This window comes from Grus americana, chromosome 2, assembly GCF_028858705.1.
Source record: "Grus americana isolate bGruAme1 chromosome 2, bGruAme1.mat, whole genome shotgun sequence".
NCBI classification, from domain to species: Eukaryota; Metazoa; Chordata; class Aves; order Gruiformes; family Gruidae; genus Grus; species Grus americana.
The window spans coordinates 22893133-22918311 of record NC_072853.1 but is presented as its reverse complement, the minus strand read 5'-3'; the positions used below and the strand labels follow the sequence as shown (position 1 = coordinate 22918311).

Below are 25179 nucleotides of genomic sequence, written 5' to 3'. Positions count from 1 at the left end.
AAATAAAGATTTTTTTGTTCACATTTCCATTTATTCTCAAGAGTGGATTTTCATCTGACCCAATTCCAAAATATAGCTAGATAACAAGTTTACACTAACACAGGAAGTACTCTCTCAAGGTTTTCCTCCCCTTTTTTACCTTTTATTCAAGGTAGAACTTCAGTAAGATTATTGAAAGTACTATTCCCCTTGTGCCTTCAAAACATTAATGGCGGCAGCAAGTCTTTCATAACCCATTCAAAGATCTATTCTTTGCCAGTCTTTGGAAAAGCCTTACAGAAGGCCATACCATCCCATTCAAAGATGACATAAGTGAAGTGCAGTGAGGTTAAATGATTGAGATACAGAACCACAAACCTGTCCAGCTGTAAAAATAGCAACACTTCTCTCATTCTGACCCAGGAATGCAATGCTGCTAGTAGGGAAATTATTTTCCTGTTCAGCCTTTCCTGTGGCAAGGTCAAATATGCAGTATCGAACCCAGTTCCCAGTTTTCAGAACAGCATGCACTCCTTCAAAGATACATAAAGAAAAAAGTTAATGTCTTTTACTGATGGCATCCAGTAAAAGAACTCCTAAAGCACTTTTAAAGAATTACTAATACCAATGGAAACAACTGTTTATGTCAGGTTGACAGTAGTTGTTTTCCACTAGGAAGAGAGACAGGTAATAAAGGATCCAACAGAGTATCTTATGGCGCAAGTCCTACTTACCTTTTGAATCTACATTTACTGCTAGGATCTCTGTTTTTTCAGGAATACACAGCTTTTTAGGTGTCCTTTGAAAACAGTCAGGAACTTTTGGAGTTCCACCAGTTTTTACAACCTGAAAACAGATGTAAAATTTTAAGATGTGATTAAGCACACAGTGCTGACATTTCAAAATACTGATTGTTTTCTCAATGTTTCACAAAGACATACCTGCAGTTCATCTATTCTGAGCAGCCTACAGTCTTGGAGAAGAGAAGAAGGATCAGGATCTGAATTAGAACTGCTCTGACAGTTTGCATTACTGGAGGTGCCTGGAAATTTCACAGCAACATAAGCACCATCCACTTTTAGCACCTACAAGCAGAATACATTATAGTTTTACCAAAAGCTTTGAATAGAAACTGTTTAGGTTTGTTTGCTTCAAAATAAACCAGACCTTTATCAGGAGAAGAAAAAAGTTCACAATGATCAGTGATAAAATTCTACAGCTCTTGGTCATGAGCCTTGTTGTTTTGCTAAAATTACTGAACTCTTCACAACTTGGATTTCTTAATGACTTCACAGGCATCCTGAATCAAATTAAAGGCCCCCCCACTTCAACGTCTTATGTCCAACAGGAACCAGCACCAACTGCCTAGAGCAGCTCCTACTGATACTTCCCTGGTGTCTTTCCAGCTTCTGGAAACAGCAGGACAACTTCACGTTTAATAGCCTGAACAGACCTTTCTCTTACTAATTTGTCCAATCACTTTTGAAAATAAACACTATTCTTGTGGCAAAGAGTTCCAAACATTAGCTAACAATTCAACAGAAAACATCTATGCTGAGCCTCTTATGTCTTTAAGTGCCCTTAGCTCTTGTACTACAAGAAACAGGAAATCACTCCCTCCCCCTCCCCCCCATCTACATTTTTAAAGCCTCTGTTGCAGAGTCCTAGTGCTCATTTCTCAAGATGACTGTGCATAGTGGAAAACAGAAGTGTTGGTGTATGAGTCTATTACTTATTCCTTACACTCGATGATAAAGTTCTCCACTCAGTCCCTTAGGACTGAAGGATACAGACAAATCTACCCAGACACACTTCATGCATCTGTGTCTTTCTCTGCCCCCCAAGGAAATGGAAGTTATTCAACCCCACACTGACACAGTCATTTCTGAGACTGTGAGCCTCTCTAAAGAGTTGCTGCCATGCATATCTAATCAGAACTGTCAAAATAGGCTTCCTTGATAAAGAAACATCTTCTGCTATCACCAAACAGCAAAGCTCTTTGAGTTTCCAGTTGAGACCATATTTTCTCAAAAGAAAAACAAAGCTAAGAGGGAAGGGGGCAGGGGGAAGGACAGAAAATGGTTTAATTTTGAGTAGAAATAAGATCTTGGTATGCTCTCAGTCTTGATCAAAACTAGACACAAGCAACCATCAACCTTGATCAAGCCCTAATTTCTCAATAGTTTCTACACAGAAAGTGCTTATAAAGCAATATTAACAATCTAGATGTAATCGACTTTACCTAAAATGTCCCAACAATAAAAACCATCACTCAAATTTTCAAGATATTGTAGGTAATAAAAATACAGGCATTTCCATTTTTTCTCCCAATTTCTCTAGCTAGGTGCAGCCTATCAAGCATACTAGAGAAAGTATTAGCAGATTTTTGTAACAAAGATTATTGCGGATAGAGTCAGAGCACTTGTTTCCCATATACCGAAACTTCACTCTAGTAGCAGAGTTCCTAGTTCTAGTAGTAGAGCATCACTGACAGCTGTAAGAATACTACCCAAAATTTTCAACAATCAGACCTAGCCAAAAGATTCATGAACATTAACTCTGATCTAGACTATACAAAGATTTCTATTGAAACTCGCAAGACAACACTCTAGACAAAAATCGTCATTTGGTAAAACAATTTAATCAAGGTACATTAAGATAGAATCATAGAATCATTTAGGGTGGAAAAGACCTTTAAAATCATCAAGTCCAACCATTAACCTAGCCCTGCCATGTCCAACCACTAAACCATGTCCCCAAGCACCACATCTACATGGCTTTTAAATACCTCCAGGGATGGTGACTCAACCACTTCCCTGGGCAGCCTCTTCCAGTGCTTGACAACCCTTTTGGTGAAGACATTTTTCCCAACATCAAATCTAAACCTCCCTTAGGGCAACTTGAGACCCTTTCCTCTCATCCTATCACTTGTTACTTGGGAGAAGAGACCAACACCCACCTGGCTACAACCTCCTTTCAGGTAGTTGTAGAGAGTGATCAGATCTCCCCTCAGCCTCCTCTTCTCCAGGCTAACCAACCCCAGTTCCCTCAGCCGCTCCTCCTAAGACTTGTGCTCCAAACCCTTCACCAGCTGTTTTTAAGGTAATCAGACTAACTTGTAAACCTGAAATCACTTGCCAATGCTTCAATCACAGATTCTAGTCCGACATGTAGATTTATTGGTTTTATTTATTTTAATTACTAAATATTGCTAAAAACACTTTGTGAATTTGGGCTGTTTCTGAGAACAGAAGATTCCAAATGGTCAATGTCTAGCAGGGCATATGAAATCTTGTTTATGAAGCTTCAAATTTATAATCAGAGGGGGGTGAGGGGATGAAACACACCTTAAGAAAAGGCACAATCCCCAAATATTTAACATATCCTATCTCCATAAATAAAAGTTTTCTTCTACATGCTTTGTGGCTGCTTTTAGTCTTCTCACCTACATCACATTTCACTTACATCACTTTTCATGTGTTCAAAGAAACGCTGACAGTTTTTAAAATGCTGGAACTCCTTCAGAGTCCACGTGCCAAATTTTTTTTTCTTTCCCATTTTGTGGTTCAAGAAGAAAATCATGTACCTTTAAAAACTGGAAAATATGTCTATTAAGATTTGCTGAGGAGAAATTCACCTCTTCAAAGGGGAACTAAAATACAGTTCTTTAGTTAAACAGTTACTACTACAGCTATTGGCTGTTACACAGAAAGAAAAAAAAAATTACCCATTGATGTAGCAGGCAACCAGGAGCTTGAGTGAAACACTTGATAGCAATTGTGCATAGAAAGCTCCAAAGCAGAGACGTAGTATAATGGGCTGGCACTAAACAAGATAAATGAGCAACATCCACATGCCTCTAACTGAAATTATATGAGTCTGAATTCACTGAAAAATGCATTAACAAAAATAAAATGCAAGCGCTTAAAGGATTTAGACACTTTAGCTTACAGAACTAAAGTACTTACACTGTTCGTATTGCTAATCGAAAAGTCTCATCAATTAGAAATAAGCATTTTACTGAACTATATATACAAATGTTTGCCTTATTAGGACTAAATTAGAAGAAGTTAATCAAACAAATGAAAAAAGCAAGCAACAAAATTAAAGTTTAAAGATTTTTTCCAAAAGCAAAGTATCTTTTTAGAGTATTTTCAAATACAATATAACAAGATCTGATGTTTCTTTTTAATGGAAGAAAAAAATCAATTGATCAACTGAAACAGCTGAAACATGGTAATATTTTTAAACTGAAAGAGGGTAGATTTAGATTAGATATAAGGAAAAAATTCTTCCCTGTGAGGGTGGTGAGGCACTGGCACAGGTTGCCCAGAGAAGTTGTGGATGCCCCCTCCCTGGAAGTGTTCAAGGCCAGGTTGGATGAGGCTTTGGGCAACGCGGTCTAGTGGAGGGTGTCCCTGCCCATGGCAGGGGGGTGGAACTAGATGATCTATGAGGTCCCTTCCAAACTAAACCATTCTGTGATTCTCTGAACATATGTGTTATCTCCTTTACCCTTACTATATACCCATTGCCACACTCCTTTAAACCACAATGCCAAAGCATACAGATTGGCAGAAAATATTCAACTGCAGTCCCTTCCTCAAAAGAAGGTGGAGGCAGGTCCTGAGACCTGCTTCTCCTTCCCTGTTCCCTCTTACGGTTGTTCATTTAAAATCACATTACCAACAGGCTGAGTAGCCTCTAAAAATAACAAAGTTGACTACCAGTACTTGGGCCTTTCAGACACAAACCTGTTTAGATCCACCGGTAATCTCTAGAATCTTTCCCTCTCCAGAATCACCATATTCCCTCTCAAGACACAGCAGCAGAAGATCAGGGAAAACACATTTTTTATTTATCTAATCTCCTTGTTGGAATGGAAGAAATTTTAACACTGCAGAAAAGGCTTCTACCTCTACTCTCAAAGTAGAATGAGCGCTTCCAAAGAAACACTGACACAATTTTTAAAATATTCTACTTTGAAGGATTAAAACCAGATTCCTAATAAGGATTAGGTAACTCTTCTGCGCCTATATCCAGCCTGAACTCTTTCATCTTATCCTTCTCATTGGAAGGCTTCAATCTCAGACAGAAATCAAATAAAAATCAAAGTTCAAGTGACTGACTGAAATAATACAATACAAAGTACAAGTTAAAGAACAAACTACTCAACTGAAATTTGTATTTCACAAAATTCCTAGGACTGATAAGCTTTCTGTGCATAGGAACTGTAAAACTGGTAATACACAGAAGTCTCACCTGACTGAGGATGACTTTGATGAACAGAAGCAGTTTGGGAAGGCCTTGAACACTGCCAATGGAAAGCCTCCAACCAAAACAAACTGCAGCTGCCGAAGAAGAAAAAAGCAGCTCCAACCCAGGTTCCCTACACTTTTGTTCTAACAGTGGTTTCAGATAAGCCATTCCAGAAGAGGAGATCCAGAAGCTAATGTGGGTAAGCAGAATATCCCAAAGTGCTTAGGATGGACAAAACCAGCTTCTATTCCTCTGATACCAGTGAGCTGTAACAAAGGCTTATTTCAGTCCACCTCTTTTCTAAACTACACTGAAAGAAGACTCCATCAGATTTCTCACCACCGCAGAAAACAGAAGAGATGAGTGCTGGGCTTTTTCATTCCATTGGTCTTCCAGGACAGAGATCAGTTTTTTGTTCCTCTTACTACTTACTACTTCAGATCTGAATCATTACATAAGGCAAGATTTTTGGCCTCACAGATCAATTAGTTTAGTGCAATTCATTTCATGTGTGGTCAAAAAACATATGCTAATTACCAGTGTGTATTTTTCAAAGATGTTCCAATATTCAGATGCTCCATGAATACATATTTTACTCAATAACAGCACTTTGAGAGAAGCTAAGTGTTGTTCTATTGACACCATGCTTTATAAACATAGAAGCCTTTCTAATTTTCTCAAACACCAAAGGTAACAAACTCCCAGGTTATGTAGGAATAGTATATTCTCATGCAGGATGCTCAGGCCACTGAGGCCATCCATACCAATACATCAAGTATGGGACTTTTTCGAACATCATTCAGTAAACAAAAGGCCATGGAAGACCAGATGAAGGTATATCTGGGTAGACTCCAAAGGGTAGGGTTTGGGCTTTTATGTTTTTGCAATCTGAACCTCTGTACACATTCAAAAATTATTTATGCACAGAACAGTCAGACTGTTCAGAATTCAAATCATCTTTGCACTTAATTCAACTCACAACAAGCTGAATTACAAACATTACTGTTTCACAATGAACAACATGTGCTATTCCGGAGCGTGTAGGAGAATACTGCGAAGAGTAACCCTTCTGCAGACCAAAGTGCCTTCAGTCTTTTTCATACAATCACACAGCTGATCCAAATTAGAAACAGACCATATAACAAGGCATAAACTGTATTTCTGTCTTTAACCTGAACACTGCCAAACAAAAAAAAAAATTATGGCTTTGTCTGTTGGATTCTATCTAAACTTTAAAGATCAAGTGTTACAAAACTGTAAAAGGAAAAAAGTGAATGACCATATACATCAGTGGAAAAGGACAGCATGCTTTATGAAGAAAAAAAGGCATCTTTGCCTTAAATGACTGATATAGAATAGACTCAGCACCAGTAACTCTATTCAGAAGACAGCCCACTTACTGGTTTTAGCACTTCAGTGAAAATATCAACATATAAAAATTCAAGCTCTTCTATATTTATTACAGTAGTTCCTCTTGACGCAGTGCACAAAGACATACACCTGTATGTATTTCTGTATACAGAAATAGTAAAACAGTCTCTGTCCTGAAAATCTTAGAATCTAAACCAGGAAGGACGGATGAGAACAACAGGGGCTTTCCCAAAGCCGGTATGAGAGGAAAACAACAGTTTCAGCAACTTCAACTAGAGCTCAAAACCTCATTTACAGAAACTGAAGTTTCAATGAACTAAGTTGCTCCACATTCCCTTTTGCAGAACCGGTCTAAACTTGATAATGAAAATTCATTGTGGGCCTCCTCCTTTCAAAGATACTGCTGAAGGCAAATCTTCCACTCCTGCACAATTAAAGCCATTAAGGATACAGGTAAAATAGCCTGACTAAATCCAACTGCCTTCTGTTGAACAGTTATTTCCTCTTCTGATAACCTTTTTTTTTTTTTAAAAATCTTCTATGAATCAAGTAGAGCGCAATCCAACCTTTTCATTTTGTGGAAAACTTTTATTGGCTTTCCTGTTGCTCTTATTTTTGAAAAGCATAGCAGAGAACAGTCTAGATGAACTAATCCCTCCTAACATCACACAACAATGCCAAAGGAGAAATGGAGTATTCTCCTCTATAGCACTCTTAGTCAAAGTTTTACCAGAGAGAAAAAGAAAAAATACAAGGACCAAACAAACCATTTTCCTGGAGTAATAAATCAAATAACTTTATAGTCATATTAATGAAGCATGTTATTTCTAATCAACACATTTCTGTTCTTTGGTTGCAGAGCATGACATGCACCCAAACATTCAGCTGATGTGTATGTAAAAGTCAGCCACAACGTGTAAATTTTCAATCTCACTGGACTTGTGGGACCTATTGCTCAAGTCACCAGAAATAATCTTTTGGATAAAACCACATTTGCTTTTCTTAATATTGTGGTTCAACTTAAAGTACCAGAATGTTATTTTTTAAGATTCAGCAAGTTTTATTCACAACGCATTCAGTCTATTACTATCCATGTGTTATGGACAAATAAAAATCAACAAAAGTCATACTAGTCAGAAATGTTCTCAAGCATCCCCGAAACTGTGATTCTTTTAACAGTTAGCTTATCTAAAAGGAATTTTTTTTTTCCCTCCCTCTCCAAAGACGGTGGGACAGTGTATTTTAGACAAACCTTGCCAACAGGAACATTCTTAACGTCTTCCACAAACACAACTTCCCTCAGAGACCACTGCTCTTCATTCACTTTCTCCTCCTCTTTTGGGGCAGGAGTAGATCGTCGTCGTTCTGAGACAAAAGTAATTACCAAAAAAAAAAAGACTTGAAATATTTAATCAAAGCATCAAAATGCAATGTTCAGTAAACACCAAACCTCCCTCTCCCCCCCCAAAAAAAATTATCAACCATCAAATCTAGACTTTAATGAGAATCTGACTTTAGAACCCCCTAAAGTCAGAGCTACCTAACAGTATACCATGCTGCTTTCATGTTTTTCTATTAAATTAGCGCTAATAAAGCCTACCTGATAAACAAAGCAATTTTTAAGGAAATTTAAGCAAAATAATTAGAATACAAGAAATTGGTTTGGCAGGGCTCAGATATTCATGCTCTAAGTATCAAGGCTGACATCGTAAGATCCTTCATTCAGCCCTGCTTGTGCTTCATATCACCCATACAAAAAGTCTGCTTGTCCACTAGGTATGGATTGTTTGGTAAACGTCTAGAAGAGTAGCAAATGAGGCAGAAAATAGTTATTTGGGCTAACAGCAATTGTAATACAGTTAGATTTGCTGCAAAGATATTATCTGAACAGTAACTGTACACTCAGGATCAAATTTAAATACATAACATGGCTAAATTAACACTGACGAGAACCTTTAACCTCCTGAATTGAGGACATAGTACAATTAAGATTATCAACGTATTTAAAGTAAGAAGCAGGGAACTTCTAAGCTAACTGTGAAATTGACTTCAAACACCAGTTCAAAATCCCAAAGTCATAATCATTGAAAAATTACAGTTGAAAGAACTGCAAAAAAGAAGAAATCAGTAGCAAAAGACTCTACTACTAAAATTAATTAGTACTGCAGATCTGAGCATACAAGATTCTTGGTCACTGAAAGAGGCCATTTGATTCTCTAGGTGAATGCTTCTTAAAACTGCAGTGTGTGAGCAATTAGAAGAAACAGGAGCAGAGAGAAGACTTCTCTGCTTTTGTATGTTAGTAAAGAACATCTAGTATTAGATATTTTATGTAATAGTTGATAAGCTACTGCTTTATGCACTGAAGTTCACCTGCAAGGCAAGCTGCACAAGAACAGCTCAAGCTTAAAAAGAATTTTCCAAAAGAAGTTCAACTTCCGGGCTGTAAAAAAATCCTCACTATCACATTGCAATTAAACATAAACAACTTTATCTTCAGACTTCCTCTTGATCACCTCCTGAAAGATACTTCTGATTCTGAGAACTAAGTGTTATGCTTGGTTAGATACACCTTACATCAAGTAGTCACTGCTCATACTAATACCTTTAAATTTAACACCAATAATTCACTGATTATCTAAACTCTATTACAAAAGCCTTTACATATATTGCAGTTCAGGCTGAAAGTCCAAAAAGGATTCTGAAATTAGTACAGAATCTTTGTAGAACTGCCTTTTATGAAAACTTCTTATCTACACATCATTTTATGTTACTATGAGCTACACATCACTTACTATATGGCATTGATGCACTGCTTGCTATTGAAGATGCATCACTACAAGTGGAAGCCGGGGATGGTGGAGGACCCATCTCAGTTTTCACAGGTTCCTGTTTGCTTTCAGGTCTAGAATAAAAGGTGTTACTTAGCATGAAAAAAGAAAAAGGTAAAATCTTTTCCGTAACAACGGTCAAAGTGTCAGTGTGTCCCAGCCATGTTCCTTTAATTATACTTTAATGAAATAACTCCGTACTTGCAAACAACCATCTTAAGCCTGACAAGGCTATACATCTAATGTTGGGAATGGTGCTATCCTGCTTAATCAGGGATTAGCTTTATAATGTTAACAGAGCACAGATGTAAATTTACAGAAAATAAACATCCTTAGATGCACTTCATTTGAAGACAGGAAGAATTATTAGCTTTATACAGTAACCTGAAAAGCTAGAAGTGCTAAATTTTTTCAAGTCTTTCCTGAAACGGTTTAAATCTGGTTTAAGAAACATTTAAACAGCAATTGTCAACCAATTACTTTTTTTGCAAACGATGGAGGCACTGAAACAGGTGTCTCAATGCCATGAAGAAGAGCCTGAAAACAGTTCCATAACAAAACCACTTTCAGTTACTCAAATATAAAATCCTGGAAACTTTATGAAACACTGCAGGAAATTCTTCATCTAATATTCTTTCTGCATTTCACATTTCTATAGTGGTTTCACACAACTGAGACGCCTTTCCTGCAGTAAGCATTTGTGCACATTTAGCAGAGTTTACAAGAAAGCTAGGATCTTATAAAGAAGGGAAAAAGTTCAACCTGATAAAAACCATTTCAAGAGAATATCAAATCAATGTTCTGTGTGTATGCGTGTGTGTTCTCAACACTTACTTTGCCTCAGTAGTTTTGCTAGCTTTCTCCATGTTTTTCAAGCTCTCGGGTGACCGAAGCTGAAATCGACAGCTGTCATTCATGTTCCAAACAGATTCCATTAACACACCCACTTTAGGAATTCCAGCACTGATTGAAAAAGCAACTGCTCCAGCATGATAGAGAGGGTTATTTCTTAAACACACCTACAGATAGAAATATTTATTTCTATAAGAACAATGGATTATACTGAAGGAAATCACATATGTATGCATTTTCTTGCTGACATATGTAGTAGTGAAAAAATAAAAAAACTTATGGAACTAGATGAAAAGGAAAGTCAGCATGATGTACTATGCAGTTTGCTAAGAAAACAGAAGCTGTTGTGCAATTCACAGCTGAAAGCAATGACTTTAGCAGTGCAACTGTTTAATATCTAGTATTTGGACGCTCAACCACAAAAGGGACAATTCATCCAACAACACAGACTCATCCTAGAGTCGGTAAGAATGGATTGGGAACCAAAGGAAATGTGCTTTCTGGGAAGGAGCTGTTTTGTCTCATATTAGTTCTAACACTAATCACAAAAAGAATCCTACACTTCTGTATCAGCTGTTTATATTTTTGGTAAAGGCTTTGAACGAAAGGCCTATACCACTGCATAAACAAACCCAGACTCTAGTAGTAGTGCAGGCACTTACATGTCAAATCACTTACAATACGTGCATTACTGAGAATCTTATTTCTATACTTACTTTCCCTCAAAATACAGAATCAGTAGGTAAGTTAAAACAGAAGTACTTTGTATGAGTACAGCTTGTTACTCCATGTTTGCAGCAATAATCATACTTGTAAAACAATAACAACACTAACAGGACATATCAATTTAGTCATGTAATTAAAACATACTATTTTAATTCCATATTATTAATACAACTTTTGTGCATAACACGAATACAACCTAAATTGTTGGTTTGTGGTGTGGTGTTTGGTTTTTTTTTTAAGAATAGGCTGTAAGCTCATCATATAGCAATGTAAAAATGCCACTTGTGACAGTTGCACTTGCCTGGGTTCCAACAGTTATGTTTGGCATAGAGGAGATACCGGCACTAGACTTCGGCTTTTTATTTTTTGCTCTTGCCTTTTCTAGCATTTTCTTCCTTTGGCTGAAAGGAACTACACCCCTGTGGAAAAATGCATATAATTTTAGAAAAGGCTATGAACGAAATGCTGTTTGTAACTTTGAATAGTTTATTCCTTCTGCTTAATATAGCCATGCCATCTTTGCCAAAACCTCAAAGCATTGTAGAAATGAAATATTTTTCTATATTCACCCCCACTTTCCAAATTCATCTCAACTGGCCAATTTATTAGGAGGAGGAGGAAGGAGAGCATGTAAAATACGTCACTGCCAAACGGCTTTCCCTGTAGTCCAAAATGCTTCAAGACTTCTGTTGCAGAGGGTACGCTCCAGTCACAGCCTTCGAGTTGCAGGTTGTCCCCCCTGAACTCGAGGATATCTTTCCCATGACTAGTGGTAATTTCCAGAATTTGCAGTCATTGGGGAACAGGATAAGGTTTTTTTATTTTTAAAATCTAAAAGTCTCACTTTCTCTCTGGGGACATGGCTGAAGGAGTCTAGGACTCTTATGACAGGCTTAAGCTGCAAGAGGGGGAAAAAAGGACACTTCTGTAACTGGATCCACTCAGTTTAGCTGCAAATAATGCCTATGTATGCAGTTAAGCATGTTTGTTATTTTGGTACTTCATGTTTTAGCCAGTGGGTTATAGAGTTAGATGCTTTTATTTGAAAACCTCCTTCATGTTAAGTGTAACATGAATAGCATCGGTCCTGTGCAATGCTGGAAACGGAAATCCTGTCCACTGTACTGCAGACCATTGTGACTAAGCATATCAATAGTAACAGAAGCTTCTGTCTACATCAACCTGATTAACATAAAATCACCACTGCTGACATTTAACCCTTCCCAGAAAGGATATCTTGATTAATAAATAAATTTCTTTCAAAGATTACATAAGAAGTTTTTTTATATATTGCATTGATTATGCTAAAAGCAGTAAAAATGGCAGATCGTAATAGCCAGGTATCTCCAATGTTATGGCTTATCAGTTTCTATACTAAGAGTAATTTCTCTGACGTATGTCAGCCGTAACATAATGAAAGGACCAAGAACCAGAGAGCTGTAATTTTGAGATTTGGGACTAGAAGTTAGAGTGAAATACAGCTGTGTTTAAGTTTACAAGTCTAGCTACAATTCTACTTAAATATTTTCCAGAAAGTTATTAGAATTTGAAAGCTGTTTTATAGAATCAATTTTCAGTGCTCTGATTTCCAACTCATCACCAAGTATTTAACTCATCCATGCCTAAAAGCTACTTGAGCTTTGGGCAGGGTATGTAATACAATGACTCCTGACACACTGACAAAAATAATGCATCCTGACAATGCATTATTAATATTTGATGAATTCATTTAAATTAGAAATTAATTTCAGAGCTCTCTTGGGAATGTTATTTTTGAGGTTTGGGGTTTTCTTGGGTTATTTTATTTTAAAATAGGCTTCTTAATTATCAAATTGTTAGTTAAAATATTTTAACTAAGATTTCATATTTTACAATGTTTAAAAGTGTTATATTTTAACAACAAGCTCCAGAGGGAGCATCTGATGTTATTTCTCCTTTCTTTAAGATTTAGATCACAAACTAACAGACCAAATTTTCCTAACAGAGCCTGACAGAAGAATGTGGACCTCATATGTGGGTAAGTTTGTTCCGTATTTATAATCTGAAAAAGGCCTGAAAGGCATAAAGAAGGTTATTCTGTGTAGTACTGATATACCTGAATACTAAAGCATTTATACACATCTCCTAAAATAACAACCTTATTCTCTTAAAGATGTTATAATTGGATCCAAAAGCTTTAGGCATTAAAAGAAGAGAATAAATATACTTTAAAAAGGGAACCTAAGCTCAAACACAGAGTTAAACGACTCAGAACTACTGTGGTTCAGTAATTTTGCAATGTTTCTCAGAGCCAAGACCACGAAGAAATCCACTGGATCTATGGTGTTGTACATAAACACGGTATTTACTTACCACCAATACAAGTTGTTCTCTAGTTGAGCACACGTATAAAGAGCACAACAATGTAAAGAAACGATCCGTTCTCCCTGAAGCTCCGAGTATGTCTGTGCAGTGTGTTCTAATTTAGAAGCTACAGAACTTAAAGTTTCATCTACCCACGTAGCAACCTAAGAGAAAAGGGAAGAAAGGAACAGAGAAGGTAGGGGAAAAAAAGAAAAAAGAAAAGTTGCACCTTAGTTGTACCATAATGTAATATTTAATGGTTTTGAAAGCAAAAAAATAAAACGAAACAAACAAGATTCCCTTTGGGATTTTATCCCATACCACCTTTTCTTTCCCCAGAAAAGAGCTTTTCAGGAATTCTTCCCCTCTACTTCCAGTCCCCAACAAAAACAAAAAAGGTAAAAAAAATACAGAGAGGCATCAAAAATACTTCAACAAGTGCATATACTTTACCAAATCAGTTTCGAGTTCACTCTTAACTGGGCAGAAAAGTGTATTTTAGATAACTTTAAAGCACTGAAAGCTTCAATGCCCTTAGTTTTTCTTGTAAACATATACAGAACATTAACAAGCTTCTCTATTCTTAAACCAGTGTCAGTTTCTACTGTAAGAGCAAAAAGTAATTTCAAAAAGTATTTCAGATAATCAGGTAAAACAGATATCTTTTCAGTGTTTCACCTGTAAATCTGTCATATTTTTTTTAACCTTTCTGCATTTTTACAAAACACCAGTTGGGTTTCTGTTTTGTTTTTTACAGCCGTATAGAGGAAAAGAAATGGAATGAACAAACGATTTAAGTACTTTCTACTACCGATGATTCTGAAGAATCAACTTCTCCATAATATACTGCAAGTAACTGAAAAATTGTCAAATGGAAAACCCAGCACACATCTCATACCTTGTTATTTTCAGTGGCAACAGTTGCTCTAATACTATTTGCAGAAAGGAGCACTATCTTTTCATTGGTTAATCCCAAGAACATGGCTCGTGGATGATGTAGTGAAGGATTCTGTGGAAACAAACAAACAAAAAAGTTTAGATATTCAAAGCATATAAGTCATCCTGAAGGTAAGCTTTTAAAGATGTACAGTACCTGTGCATTTCTGTAAGGCTCTGATTCACTCCACTTCCATTGATAGAGTTCTCCTTTACTGCTAACAGCCACAAGCTCAGAATACAGAGCTCCAATAGAAATGAACTTTGTTCCATCCTACAAATACAGAAATACAAAGTCTAAGACAGCAACATTATAAGTATATAAATGCAAAAAATGAACTTGTAACTTTTAAGGGTTTTTTCAGAGTTCCCATGAATGTTTAATTTGAAAATAAAGATACATCCAGCTTGTCTCAAGCTCAGCATGCGCGCACACACACATTATTGCTTCTGACAGAAAGGGAAGAAAGAAATAGGTATTATTTTCCTGAAGTTTATCAATACATTTACATGACAATTAACTTGGACGATTTATTAAGAGCTTGCACAACATTTTAAGCACACAACACTGCTCGTGGAATTAAAGATGGGAAGATCTCTTGACTTCTGACATTTAAAAATAAAGTTTCCCTCTAAAGTTCTGGCTTTTTGCAATGAACAAAAACCCAACATAATTCCATTCCTAAGTATATTCATGAAGAGATCTTCCAACTACCTGAGAAATCAATTTCAAATTCAGTGCCTCATCAATTAAACAATTCTTATCTTTCACTTCTGAAGGTAAATACACAACAGCAAACAAGATCAAGTTTAAAAAAAAGAAGTCAGCGTGCTACATGTCATATTAATGCCTCATTATGACCTGAGATGCTGGAAAAGCTTCTAATTATGGGTTATTGCCCCTCCTCTCCTTTTCTCCTTGTTTGACATTTTATCAAAACTCACATGGCATCTTTCTATGACTTAGATGGTACCATTTTGCTCAATAGCTTCATCCTGTCCCTCACCCAGATCTCACAGCCCTGTTTTCCCCCACTCTTACATTTAGATGTATACCAAAGTTGCAGCTACTACCTAACAGTTACAATCTCACTTTTTCCAAGTTCTCTTTCCCCCTTGCATTGAAACCGATCTCTGTTCAACAGACCTGTGAATTTGAGTGATTTCACAAAACATTTACTTGTGTTTACTGAGAAACATTTGTAAGGCCTGTCATTTCGCTGCTCCTCAGCAAATGCACCTATAGGACAATCATGCTCTTTCTAAACTTAGTCACAACTATAGGTTCCCTTCCACTTAAGGACAATAAAGCTTTTAAAAAATGAAAAAAACAACTTAAACTAGTATAAAATCAACTGCTGTCTTCTAGGGCTACAAATCTGAAAGACAGGCACATGATCTCTTAGTCTTCTCTGTAGTAATTTCCCAGATCAGTATCTTTAGCTGCCTCTCTTAGATTACATTTAAGCCATTCAACCATCTGATGGGAAGCTGAACTCTTGTCAGATCATTAAAAAAAGCCCACATTTATCTGTCCCTTAAATGAAGGGGCTTTTCTTTCAGCTACAGAAGTTTACAAGTACAAACATTTTTTGTTTCATAAATCTGGGTTCACACTATTTTTTTTTTTTTTTTACTATTTTCATGCCCAGAAGTGCACATTTCAAAAGGTGCAAATGTGTCCTTGAATAACACAAGATTCAGTAGATCTCTTACCAGCAGATCAAATTGTTTACCAATATTTTGGGAAAGAAGAGAAAGAAGGCAGCAGGAAAGGACAGAAGCAATCACAAACAATTCTCTTTTATACCCCGATAACAGGATCTAGAATTAGTTAAATCGTAAGAGAATGATTTTGCTCTGGAGGGCATCTACCAACACAGCACAGAAGTAGCACAAATGCTTATCTGTGTCATGATTAATACTTGCCATCGTATAAATACTGCATATTATGAGAAAGAACTGCCATCAGAACCTACTGTAGTCTGATGAGATGCATCTCTACTTCATCAGCATAAATGAATCTTCACATGTTAAGTATGGAAAGCAACTAATTTTTGCTCCAAGACAGTATCATTATGACCTCTAATCTTGCTAATATGTTTTACAGCTTTTTATAAACAAACAGTTTTATACCACAAGCTCAACACTAAAGAGACTTGCCATTCAATATTTTTCTCTCCCTTCTATCAAAATATAGTAGTTGTGATGTACAAGTCAGGACCAATGCTACATACACCTCCATAAGGCCATTCAAAAGACTAACAGCACAAGGCTGCATGACCATGACAGCTCTGATTCTGTACCTGGAGCCTTATGTGTTCAACTATAAATTCTGACTTCAGACCAGAGAAATTACATACTTGAAGATGATGCAGACTGCTGACAAAATCTTGTATCTCGATAGTTAAACAGAATATATCTACTTGAACAAAACTAAAGGCTCAGCTTGCACCTAACTACAGTCTAGCAGGAAAAACATGGCCATACTAGAGTGGCTCTGATGTGCATGGCATAATGTTGATATGTGGCAGTATAGACTAACAGTACTACAGTCCAACGGGATTTGAACTATGAGAAGAATTCATACATTGATTTGAATTCTCAAGCAGCTGATTTCATTTATTGGGTGAAAAAAACTATGCATCATGTCTCAACATCATGAGTCTCAGAATATGGGTGAAATTGATGCATTTGTGAAGACTATCAGCTTTCCAAAAGTTTCACCCATTCCTCTCAGGTTGGTACTTTACCTCCCATAAACGCACGTTAAACATCCTCATCATGGACTGAATATTTGCAACCAAATTATTTTCTAACAATTCTTCACATACTTTAATCTCTCCCCTGGCTTACTGTCTTCTTCCATTAATGTTTCAAGATCTCCTTTCCAATTTTCAAAATGGAAGAAAAGTTTGAACTGGCCTCTCAGCTAAATCGTCTCCCTTATGATTCACCTTGAAGAATTTCTGTTGGAAAATACCACCACCAAAATTTCAGAGTGGGGCTATAGCAAGAAAGATGCAGAACAATTTCTTATGAATGTTCAGCTGAAAGACAGGATGAAAAGTTTAACTACTTTTGGATAAAGATGAAAGGTCTTTCCAGAAAGACACCTTCATTTAATTGGAAGCTAGAATTTATATGAGTGCATATGCAAACAGGTCTCTTGGAAGAAGTTCAGTATATTTAAATTGAACAAGCATGCAATTAGATATCACAGCAAGCTAATTCCATAAAAGATGCCCAATAAAAGACTGCAATAATCATCGTGGGGCAGGATCTGCCAAGTTTGCAAACAACAAAAAAAAAAAACCCATGCAGGAAAAAAAACCAAACCAAACCCAAACTAATTTAGTAACTAAGTTTCAGGGCCAGAGAGAAGAATGGAGTTAACAGGAAAAATATTCTTGAAGTAGTTAATTACAAAACCCCATAAACCAACCAACCAAAAAAACCCACCAAAAGCACAAACGAAAACCAGAACAGTAATAATGGTCATAATAATGTTACGAAAACACAGCAGTGGAAATAAAAAAAATATAAGTTAGTATTCCAAATCTAAGCTACATTTATTCTTTGATGCTAAAACCCCTGAAATCTCTATCTACTCAAGCTAGATAACTATAGCAAAAGCAAGAGGGACATAAGCTGCCAATTTTCACCAAGAGAGCAGTTCAACATTACTGGCTAAAATAATAAAATCACACTTCAGACAGAAAAGGTCTGGTTGGGAGAGCAATTATTAGACATTCTTTTTAGGTATCTTCATTTCTCAGTTTGAATGCTGGAATGAAGATGATAGCGGCTAAAGGTGAGCAGCTGTAAGCAGAAATAAGCCTCTAAATTCACCTCCTTCTTCAAGCTCTCTATCTATATTTAGTTGGAAAGGAAGAAACAGACATAGAAGAAGAAAGCATGACACATCAAAATAGCAACCTCACAGATACTGCAGACAGATAACACTAGAAGGACACCCCAAGTCCATAAAATCTGGTCTAATAAACATAGATTATCACTTCCATTCCTAGGAAGTTTTTTGGCTTGTTTGTTTTGCGTTTGTTTGTGATTAACAAAAAAATGACTACAGATATCCAGTTAGCAACATACAGCTAGTGTTCCTATTAGACTTATATATCATGTGGGAATTACTTCTTGCCTGAAAATGGAATTAGGGTTACAAAGAAAACCAGGTAATCAAAGCCAAAGGGATTCTGAAGGAGCAATCAATACTCATTTAAGTTATTGGTCAACTCAAAACACAACGGCAAATAAATGTCAACTTACACTTTTCTTGCTTAAAAACCTGATTCACTCAAACTGAAAGTATCTCTGGGAATAATAATGCCAATCCAAAAAAAAAAGTTTCCTTTCCTTGGGGGCATTGATTGATGAGAAGCTCAACATGAGCCGGCAGTGTGCGCTTGCAGCCCAGAAAGCCAACCATGTCCTGGGCTGCATCAAAAGAAGTGTGACCAGCAGGTTGAGGGAGGTGATCCTGCCCCTCTACTCTGCTCTTGTGAGACCCCACCTGGAGTACTGCATCCAGCTCTGGGGGCCCCAGTACAAGAAAGATATGGAGCTGTTGGAGAGAGTCCAGAGGAGGCCATGAAGATGACCAGAGGGCTGGAGCATCTCTCCTATGAGGACAGGCTGAGAGAGTTGGGGCTGTTCAGCCTGGAGAAAAGGAGGCTCCAGGGAGACCTTATAGCAGCCTTCCAGTACCTGAAGGGGCCTACAGGAAAGCTGGTGAGGGACTGTTCATGAGGGAGTGTAGTGACAGGACAAGGGGTAATGGGTTTAAGATGAAGGAGGGTCGATTTAGATTAGATGTTGGAAAGAAATTCTTTACTGTTAGAATGGTGAGGCACTGGAACAGGTTGCCCAGAGAGGTTGTGGAGACCCCATCCCTGCAAGTGTTTAAAACCAGGTTGGATGAGGCTTTGGGTAATGTGGTCTAGTGGAGGGTGTCCCTGCCCATTGCAGGGGGGTTGGAACTAGATGATCTTTAATGTCCCTTCTAACACTAACCATTCTATGATTCTATGATGAAGGACAGTTTAAATTGCTTCATGAGTTTCCCATTGCCTATTAAATGCTTTGTGCACCTAAGTAAGAAAAGAAGAAAAAGAAAAAAACCCCAAACTTATGATCAACAGCAGTGCCTTCAAAACACATGGAGAAGAAAATGAAAACTGTAACAACAGAAGCACAGCTATAAGGGTGTTACTAGTTATTTATAATTTTCCTAAGTGCATAATAAAGAATATGCTTTATTACATTATCTCACATAAAATGAGATGCAATATTCAAAAAGGAAACACAGAGTATTTATTTGGAAAAAAACAAACAGATCTATTGCACAGCATGCAAATAAAATAGTAAAAAAAAAAAAATGCAATACCTTATCTGGCCACCACTGCAAGTCTTCTCCTAAAGAAACAGGACTTTGAACAGGTGTATTCTTCTTGTCCAGGTTTGGTTCCCCTTCCTTACTTGTAGAGCCTCTTTCATTATCAAATGAGGCTCCATCAAGCCACCTTCGTTCACGCAAACGTAAAACGGACTCACGTTCACGCAACAGCTCAGAGTCTCTCTCTAAGGGAAGAAGGAGAACTGGTATGCAATTGGGTCACACCAGTGGGATAAAAGTAAGCCACTCTCTAGTAAAGACCCTTCAGGATGCAACTATCAGCAGTTAAATCTACTCACACAGATTAAAAATAAAGTCCTGACATGCAACATTCAATATATTAACCCTTTCAAGCATATGTACTTTAGAATCACTAAACATAAATATAAACTAGAAATAAAGAAGTCTTACAGTTTTGTGCACTATAAAAAAATGCTAAAGCATTTTCACTTACATCATAAGAGTCCAAATACATTTAACATTGCAATTTAAAGTTTTATAGTACAATATTCAGTTTTGTAGTACTGTTTTATCAATGTAGTAACAACAACAACAAAAATCTAAGTCTATATAGTCTGTTAGGTATCTTTATGCAAACCAAAAAAAGAGTATTTATTAGAGAGTTTCATAACAAGTTTCCCCCCCAAAAAACCCAGTAATTTGAAAAGGTTAAAGAAAGCAAGCATTAAAAAAAGCTCTCATATACATGTTTGATAATCCAACCCCTTTTGTTTAAAGCAATTTCCATAGGACTGGATTTAATAAATTAAAGTGTATCTGTTTTGAGAAGATCAAATGAAAACTTTTCAAGAGTCAGACAAGTTTTAAAAAGGATCCTTGTAGGAAAATGTTCCTTACCAAAATGCTTCCCCTCCAATTGGCCTACAAACTGTCTAAAGCCAGTACTCTGCAGTTCGCTCATGCAGATACATTTTTTAAATCAGGTAATCAAACTAACTTTCCAAGAGTCAACTATGCATGGAAAATAAGGATTATAAAATTCGTGGTAACGTCTTATATAGAATAACCTTAGGAAAGGAAAAAAAAGGAGGAATTTAGAAGGAGTTATGTCAGATGCTGAATATTCGTACATGCACATAATGCATTTAACCTATTAAGTACTTCACTTAAGCTCACAAAAATCAACTGGAATTACATGTATGAGATGACCACATTATTATATCATAGTTTCAACAAATTATGCCAAGTCTTGGGTCTTTTGCTGTATTAGATAAATGGGAAAGTTTTTACATAAGCCAAACACAACAGCTTGTCTCACAGATATATTTCATAAAGTACTGTACTTACTTTCTAGCAAACATCACACTGACCCCTGACTAATAATTTTGTAACAGGAACTTATGTGTTCAGCAATTAATAAACTAAAACAAGTTCATGAAAGGTAACAAAACTATACTAAACAAACAATCACAGTAGAGGTTGGATTAACAGTTTGGAAATTCTCTAGGCATTTGCGCAACAGCTCCAAAAAGATAGGAAATTGCTGCATGGTCTGTTATAAATCTTTTAAGTGTAATATGCTTAAAAAAAAAAATAAAAAAAATGCCTTAACACTGCTCAAGGAGGTTGTTGGGTTTTGTTTGGGGTTTTTTGTTTTGGTTTTTTGGTTTGGTTTTTTTTTTTTTTATCAGCTGCCAATAGTTCTCTTTATTCAACTACAAAAACGCTTCCAAAAAGTAAAATTTAGATTTCTTCTCCCTCCTTAGTATCTAAAGTTCCTCATTCCACAAAAGTAACTTCTGTCATGGAACAATAAAGGAAATGTGAAGAACGGTGAACAAAGAGCAACCCAAAAGAAAGGAGGGGGAGGGAGGAAGAAGGAAAAAAAAAATTAAGAATGCTGCATGTCATCGTTACTCATTTTTGAGCCAAATTAAATATTTGTAATGCGATCTATGTATTAGTAGGTACTTACACTACAGTTTAAAATAAACTTAACATGCAAAAATTTTGTAACACCTTGCAACACCAATGATCAACAATTAGATTTAAAATACATGACTATCAAGGTTCTTACAGCACTTACCTGCTAATATTCAGAATTCATTAATAATATTGATAATGACTAACAGTCTATTTGTCTACTCTATATTTGACAACATATCACAGTCTACTTTCGCATTAAATCACAATCTAAACCACCAGTGTGCACTATCACTAGCTTTTTCCACAACAAACTACTTATTACAAAGAAAAAAGGTGCAAAATTACCTCTGGATGAGCCTAGCCTGGAAAGTGATGAGCGCCGAAAGGATGGATAACCAAAGTAACTAATATCTTCTGAAAACATAGCATCAGCATCAATAATGACACTTGGGTGAGCAGAATGTATGTCAGCATCCAGAAGAGACATAAGATCCTCTATAAGAGGAGACAAGGGTCTTAAGTGAATAATCAGCTACTTAAAACATCAGCTAGAGAGACCATCAACTAAACAAACATCAAAACAAAAAAATCCTATCTATTAATTGAATTTCTGCTCTTCAGATTCACCAGTGCAAACTCATGTGCCTCCTATGCAACCACATTTACAATCAAGCTTGACGGACTAGTGAACAACACCAGTTTCCCTACAAGAACTGCTCTGTCACTTATCTAACCACGTTTCCCAAACAAGACTTGCCCAAACCATGTTTTTCTGTAACCCAGAAATTCAAACTTTAGCCTGTCACTCAAAAGAACAAAGCGCTAGGATAAGATAGATACATACACACACATGTGCACACACACTCATGCACATAACACAGAACTCCAAAAATGACCTAGAATTAAGGGAGGACAGAACTGATGGTGAGAGCTGACCTTCACAAAAACCACACCTTTGATGTCAAAGACTGCACGTTCCTCCGTGGAACGTTTCTTTCCGAGAATGACGTACTTGTTTAATTCACGGGCTAGTAGCTTGCAGCTTTCAGTATAAAGCTTTAAATGGTAGCTACAGTAAGAACAACAACAGTTATCTGGAGAAAGCACTATTTTTAATACCATGCAGTTAAAAAAAATAAACCAAAACAAAAACACACCAAACCCAAAAAGATGAACTTAAATACTGTGACTGCCCTAGCCTCTATATTAGAAAACTTGAGTTTCTCTGAAGTACTGATCATTGTTGAAATATAAAACAATTTCCTTTTCTTTACTAAGCTATACCTACTATGAAGTTCAACAAGGCCAAGTGCAAGGTCCTGCACATAGGTCGGGGCAATCCCAAGCACAACTACAGGGTGGGCAGAGAATGGATTGAAAGCAGCCCTGAGGAGAAGGACTTGGAGGTGTTGGTGGATGAGAAGCTCAACATGACCCAGGATTCGCACTTGTAGCCCAGAAAACCAACCCTATCCTGGGCTGCATCAAAAGAAATGTGACCAGCAGGTCGAGGGAGGTGACTCTCCTCCTCTGCTCTGCTCTCATGAGACCCCACCTGGAGTACTGTGTCCAGCTCTGGGGCCCCAGTACAAGAAAGACATGGAGCTGTTGGAAGGAGTCCAGAGGAGGACCACAAAGATGATCAGAGGGCTGGGGCACCTCTCCTTTGAGGACAGGCTGAGAGACTTGGGATTGTTCAGCCTGGAGAAGAAAAGGCTCCGGGGAGACCTTATTTATAGCAGCCTTCCAGTACCTGAAGGGGCCTACAAGAAAGCTGGAGAGGGACTGTTTACAAGGGCATGGAGTGATAGGACAAGGGGTAATGGCTTTAAGCTGAAGGAGGAGAGATTTAGATTAGACATTAGGGAAAAAATTCTTTACTATTAGAGTGATGAGGCACTGGAACAGGTTGCCCAGAGAGGTTGTGGAGGGCCCCCCCCGGGAAATGTTCAAGGCCAGGTTGGATGGGGCTTTGGCCAACCTGGTCTAGTGGAAAGTGTCCCTGCCCATGGTAGGGGAGTTGGAACTAGATGATCTTTAAGGTCCCTTCCAACCCAAACCATTCTATGATACACACGCACACAAAAGAGGCTACTGAAAACTCATGCAATTTATTGAAGTCCACCAATATGGACTGACAAGACAACTAAACACAACTACCACCTTGCTGCTACAGAAAGGACAGTCCTACTTCCCTCCCTCATCCCTGTGGCAGCTGCCTCCTTGAGGCAAGGTGGGATTTCTAAATCTACCACCAGTGCATTAACCTGGCTTGAAATAATACTTCATAGGGTACAGAGATAAGGTGGGAAGCAATCTTCAGACTGACTTAACCAAGTAGTCAAACAGAGCCCCAAAGGTGCTGCCTCATCACATGCAGCAAAGCAGACTGGACCCTCCTGCTGCAAAGGAGACAGTTCTGTCCCTTCTCAAAATTTCAAGCAAATCTGACTGAAAAAAAATTAGGGTCCCCAAATTAGGTTTAAGCTAACCCATGCAGGCACACAAACCTCACCACCATGCAAGAGAATGGCAGGATAGATCCTTCTGGCAGCAGGACCGCCTCATCTGCTTAAATGACTCACGAAGCTAGCATGAAGCTATACACAGAGTCCCTTCAGGAAACACAGAAGGAGCACATATAATTTCAATATATTCAGTTCTCAGCCTCAACCTCATCATAAGCATAAGACAAAATAGTGGCTAGAAAACCAAGTCTGAAGTCAAATAAAACCATTCTTAACAGTAGGAACTGATTATTATGTGTCGTCTTCTCAGTGTCTGGAATGAAGCAGGGGGGGACAAAGGAGAGGGTATCCAAAAACTGAAAAGGAGCCAGAAGTCCACACTTACAGCCAGTATTAGTTCACTTAACTGTTCCATTTATTGATAATGAAAGTGTTGGAGACTTTCACATCCCTGCACATCAGAATATTCATCCTTAAATTTCTAAACTCTCTTCTCCAGGAAATGTAACACATACCAACTGCAAGCAGCTGTCCCCAGAAAAACAGCACTGTAACTAGTGAACACTGCAGATTTCAAAGCAAGGAAGACCTGCATGAATGCTTTCTGCATTACATAAGAAATCCACTCAAGTGTGGTCTGTGTTTCTAAAAGCACAGCTTTTGAGACTCAGTGGTCCATGCAGTATGTTTTAGGAAGTCATCCTTGACAGACTGCCTGGAAACCCTAGTAAAAAAAAAAAAAAAAAAAAAAAATCAGATTTGGCAAATCTGTCTTACTAAAACACTCCAGACCCCTCAGAGTAGCCTTATCCTGCCTGCTACTTTATCTATTTTCCACTGGCCTTCCACAATGATAAAGCTGCAGTACACCTCATCCGAAGAGTGTCAGCTTGTAAGCACCAGACTTTAAGAGCTGAAAACACAGCTGAGACTGTTGTATCGCCCAATATTCACACGCTGCTCCGCTACCCTCCTCACACACACCCCACAACCATCTCTTCTTAGGTAACCTACAGTCTAGCAACTCATTCTCGGGTTTTTTTTGGTCACTAATCCAGCAAAAACCTTTATCTCTTCTTAGGAACACGATTGGCCAGTACAGAAAAGAACTCTC

At 37.5% G+C, this 25179-nt stretch overlaps 1 protein-coding gene across 9 annotated transcripts in view; it reads right to left on the bottom strand.

Moving 5' to 3' along the window:
* The window catches only part of UBR5 (ubiquitin protein ligase E3 component n-recognin 5), a 91437-nt gene that overhangs the window by 35188 nt on the left and 31070 nt on the right, over window positions 1–25179 (bottom strand). For 6 of the 9 annotated variants that reach the window (XM_054815121.1, XM_054815123.1, XM_054815122.1 and 3 more), the window contains 12 exons: window positions 21943–22092; window positions 19702–19913; window positions 14455–14571; window positions 14260–14370; window positions 13371–13525; window positions 11320–11437; window positions 10275–10459; window positions 9405–9514; window positions 7862–7974; window positions 921–1064; window positions 714–825; window positions 358–512 (listed from right to left, as the gene is read on the bottom strand). In XM_054815121.1, coding sequence (XP_054671096.1) covers window positions 358–512; window positions 714–825; window positions 921–1064; window positions 7862–7974; window positions 9405–9514; window positions 10275–10459; window positions 11320–11437; window positions 13371–13525; window positions 14260–14370; window positions 14455–14571; window positions 19702–19913; window positions 21943–22092 — 1682 coding nt within the window. The remainder of the gene's footprint in view (window positions 1–357; window positions 513–713; window positions 826–920; window positions 1065–7861; window positions 7975–9404; window positions 9515–10274; window positions 10460–11319; window positions 11438–13370; window positions 13526–14259; window positions 14371–14454; window positions 14572–19701; window positions 19914–21942; window positions 22093–25179) is intronic. The other 3 variants (XM_054815124.1, XM_054815128.1, XM_054815130.1) reach the window with 2 other exon arrangements.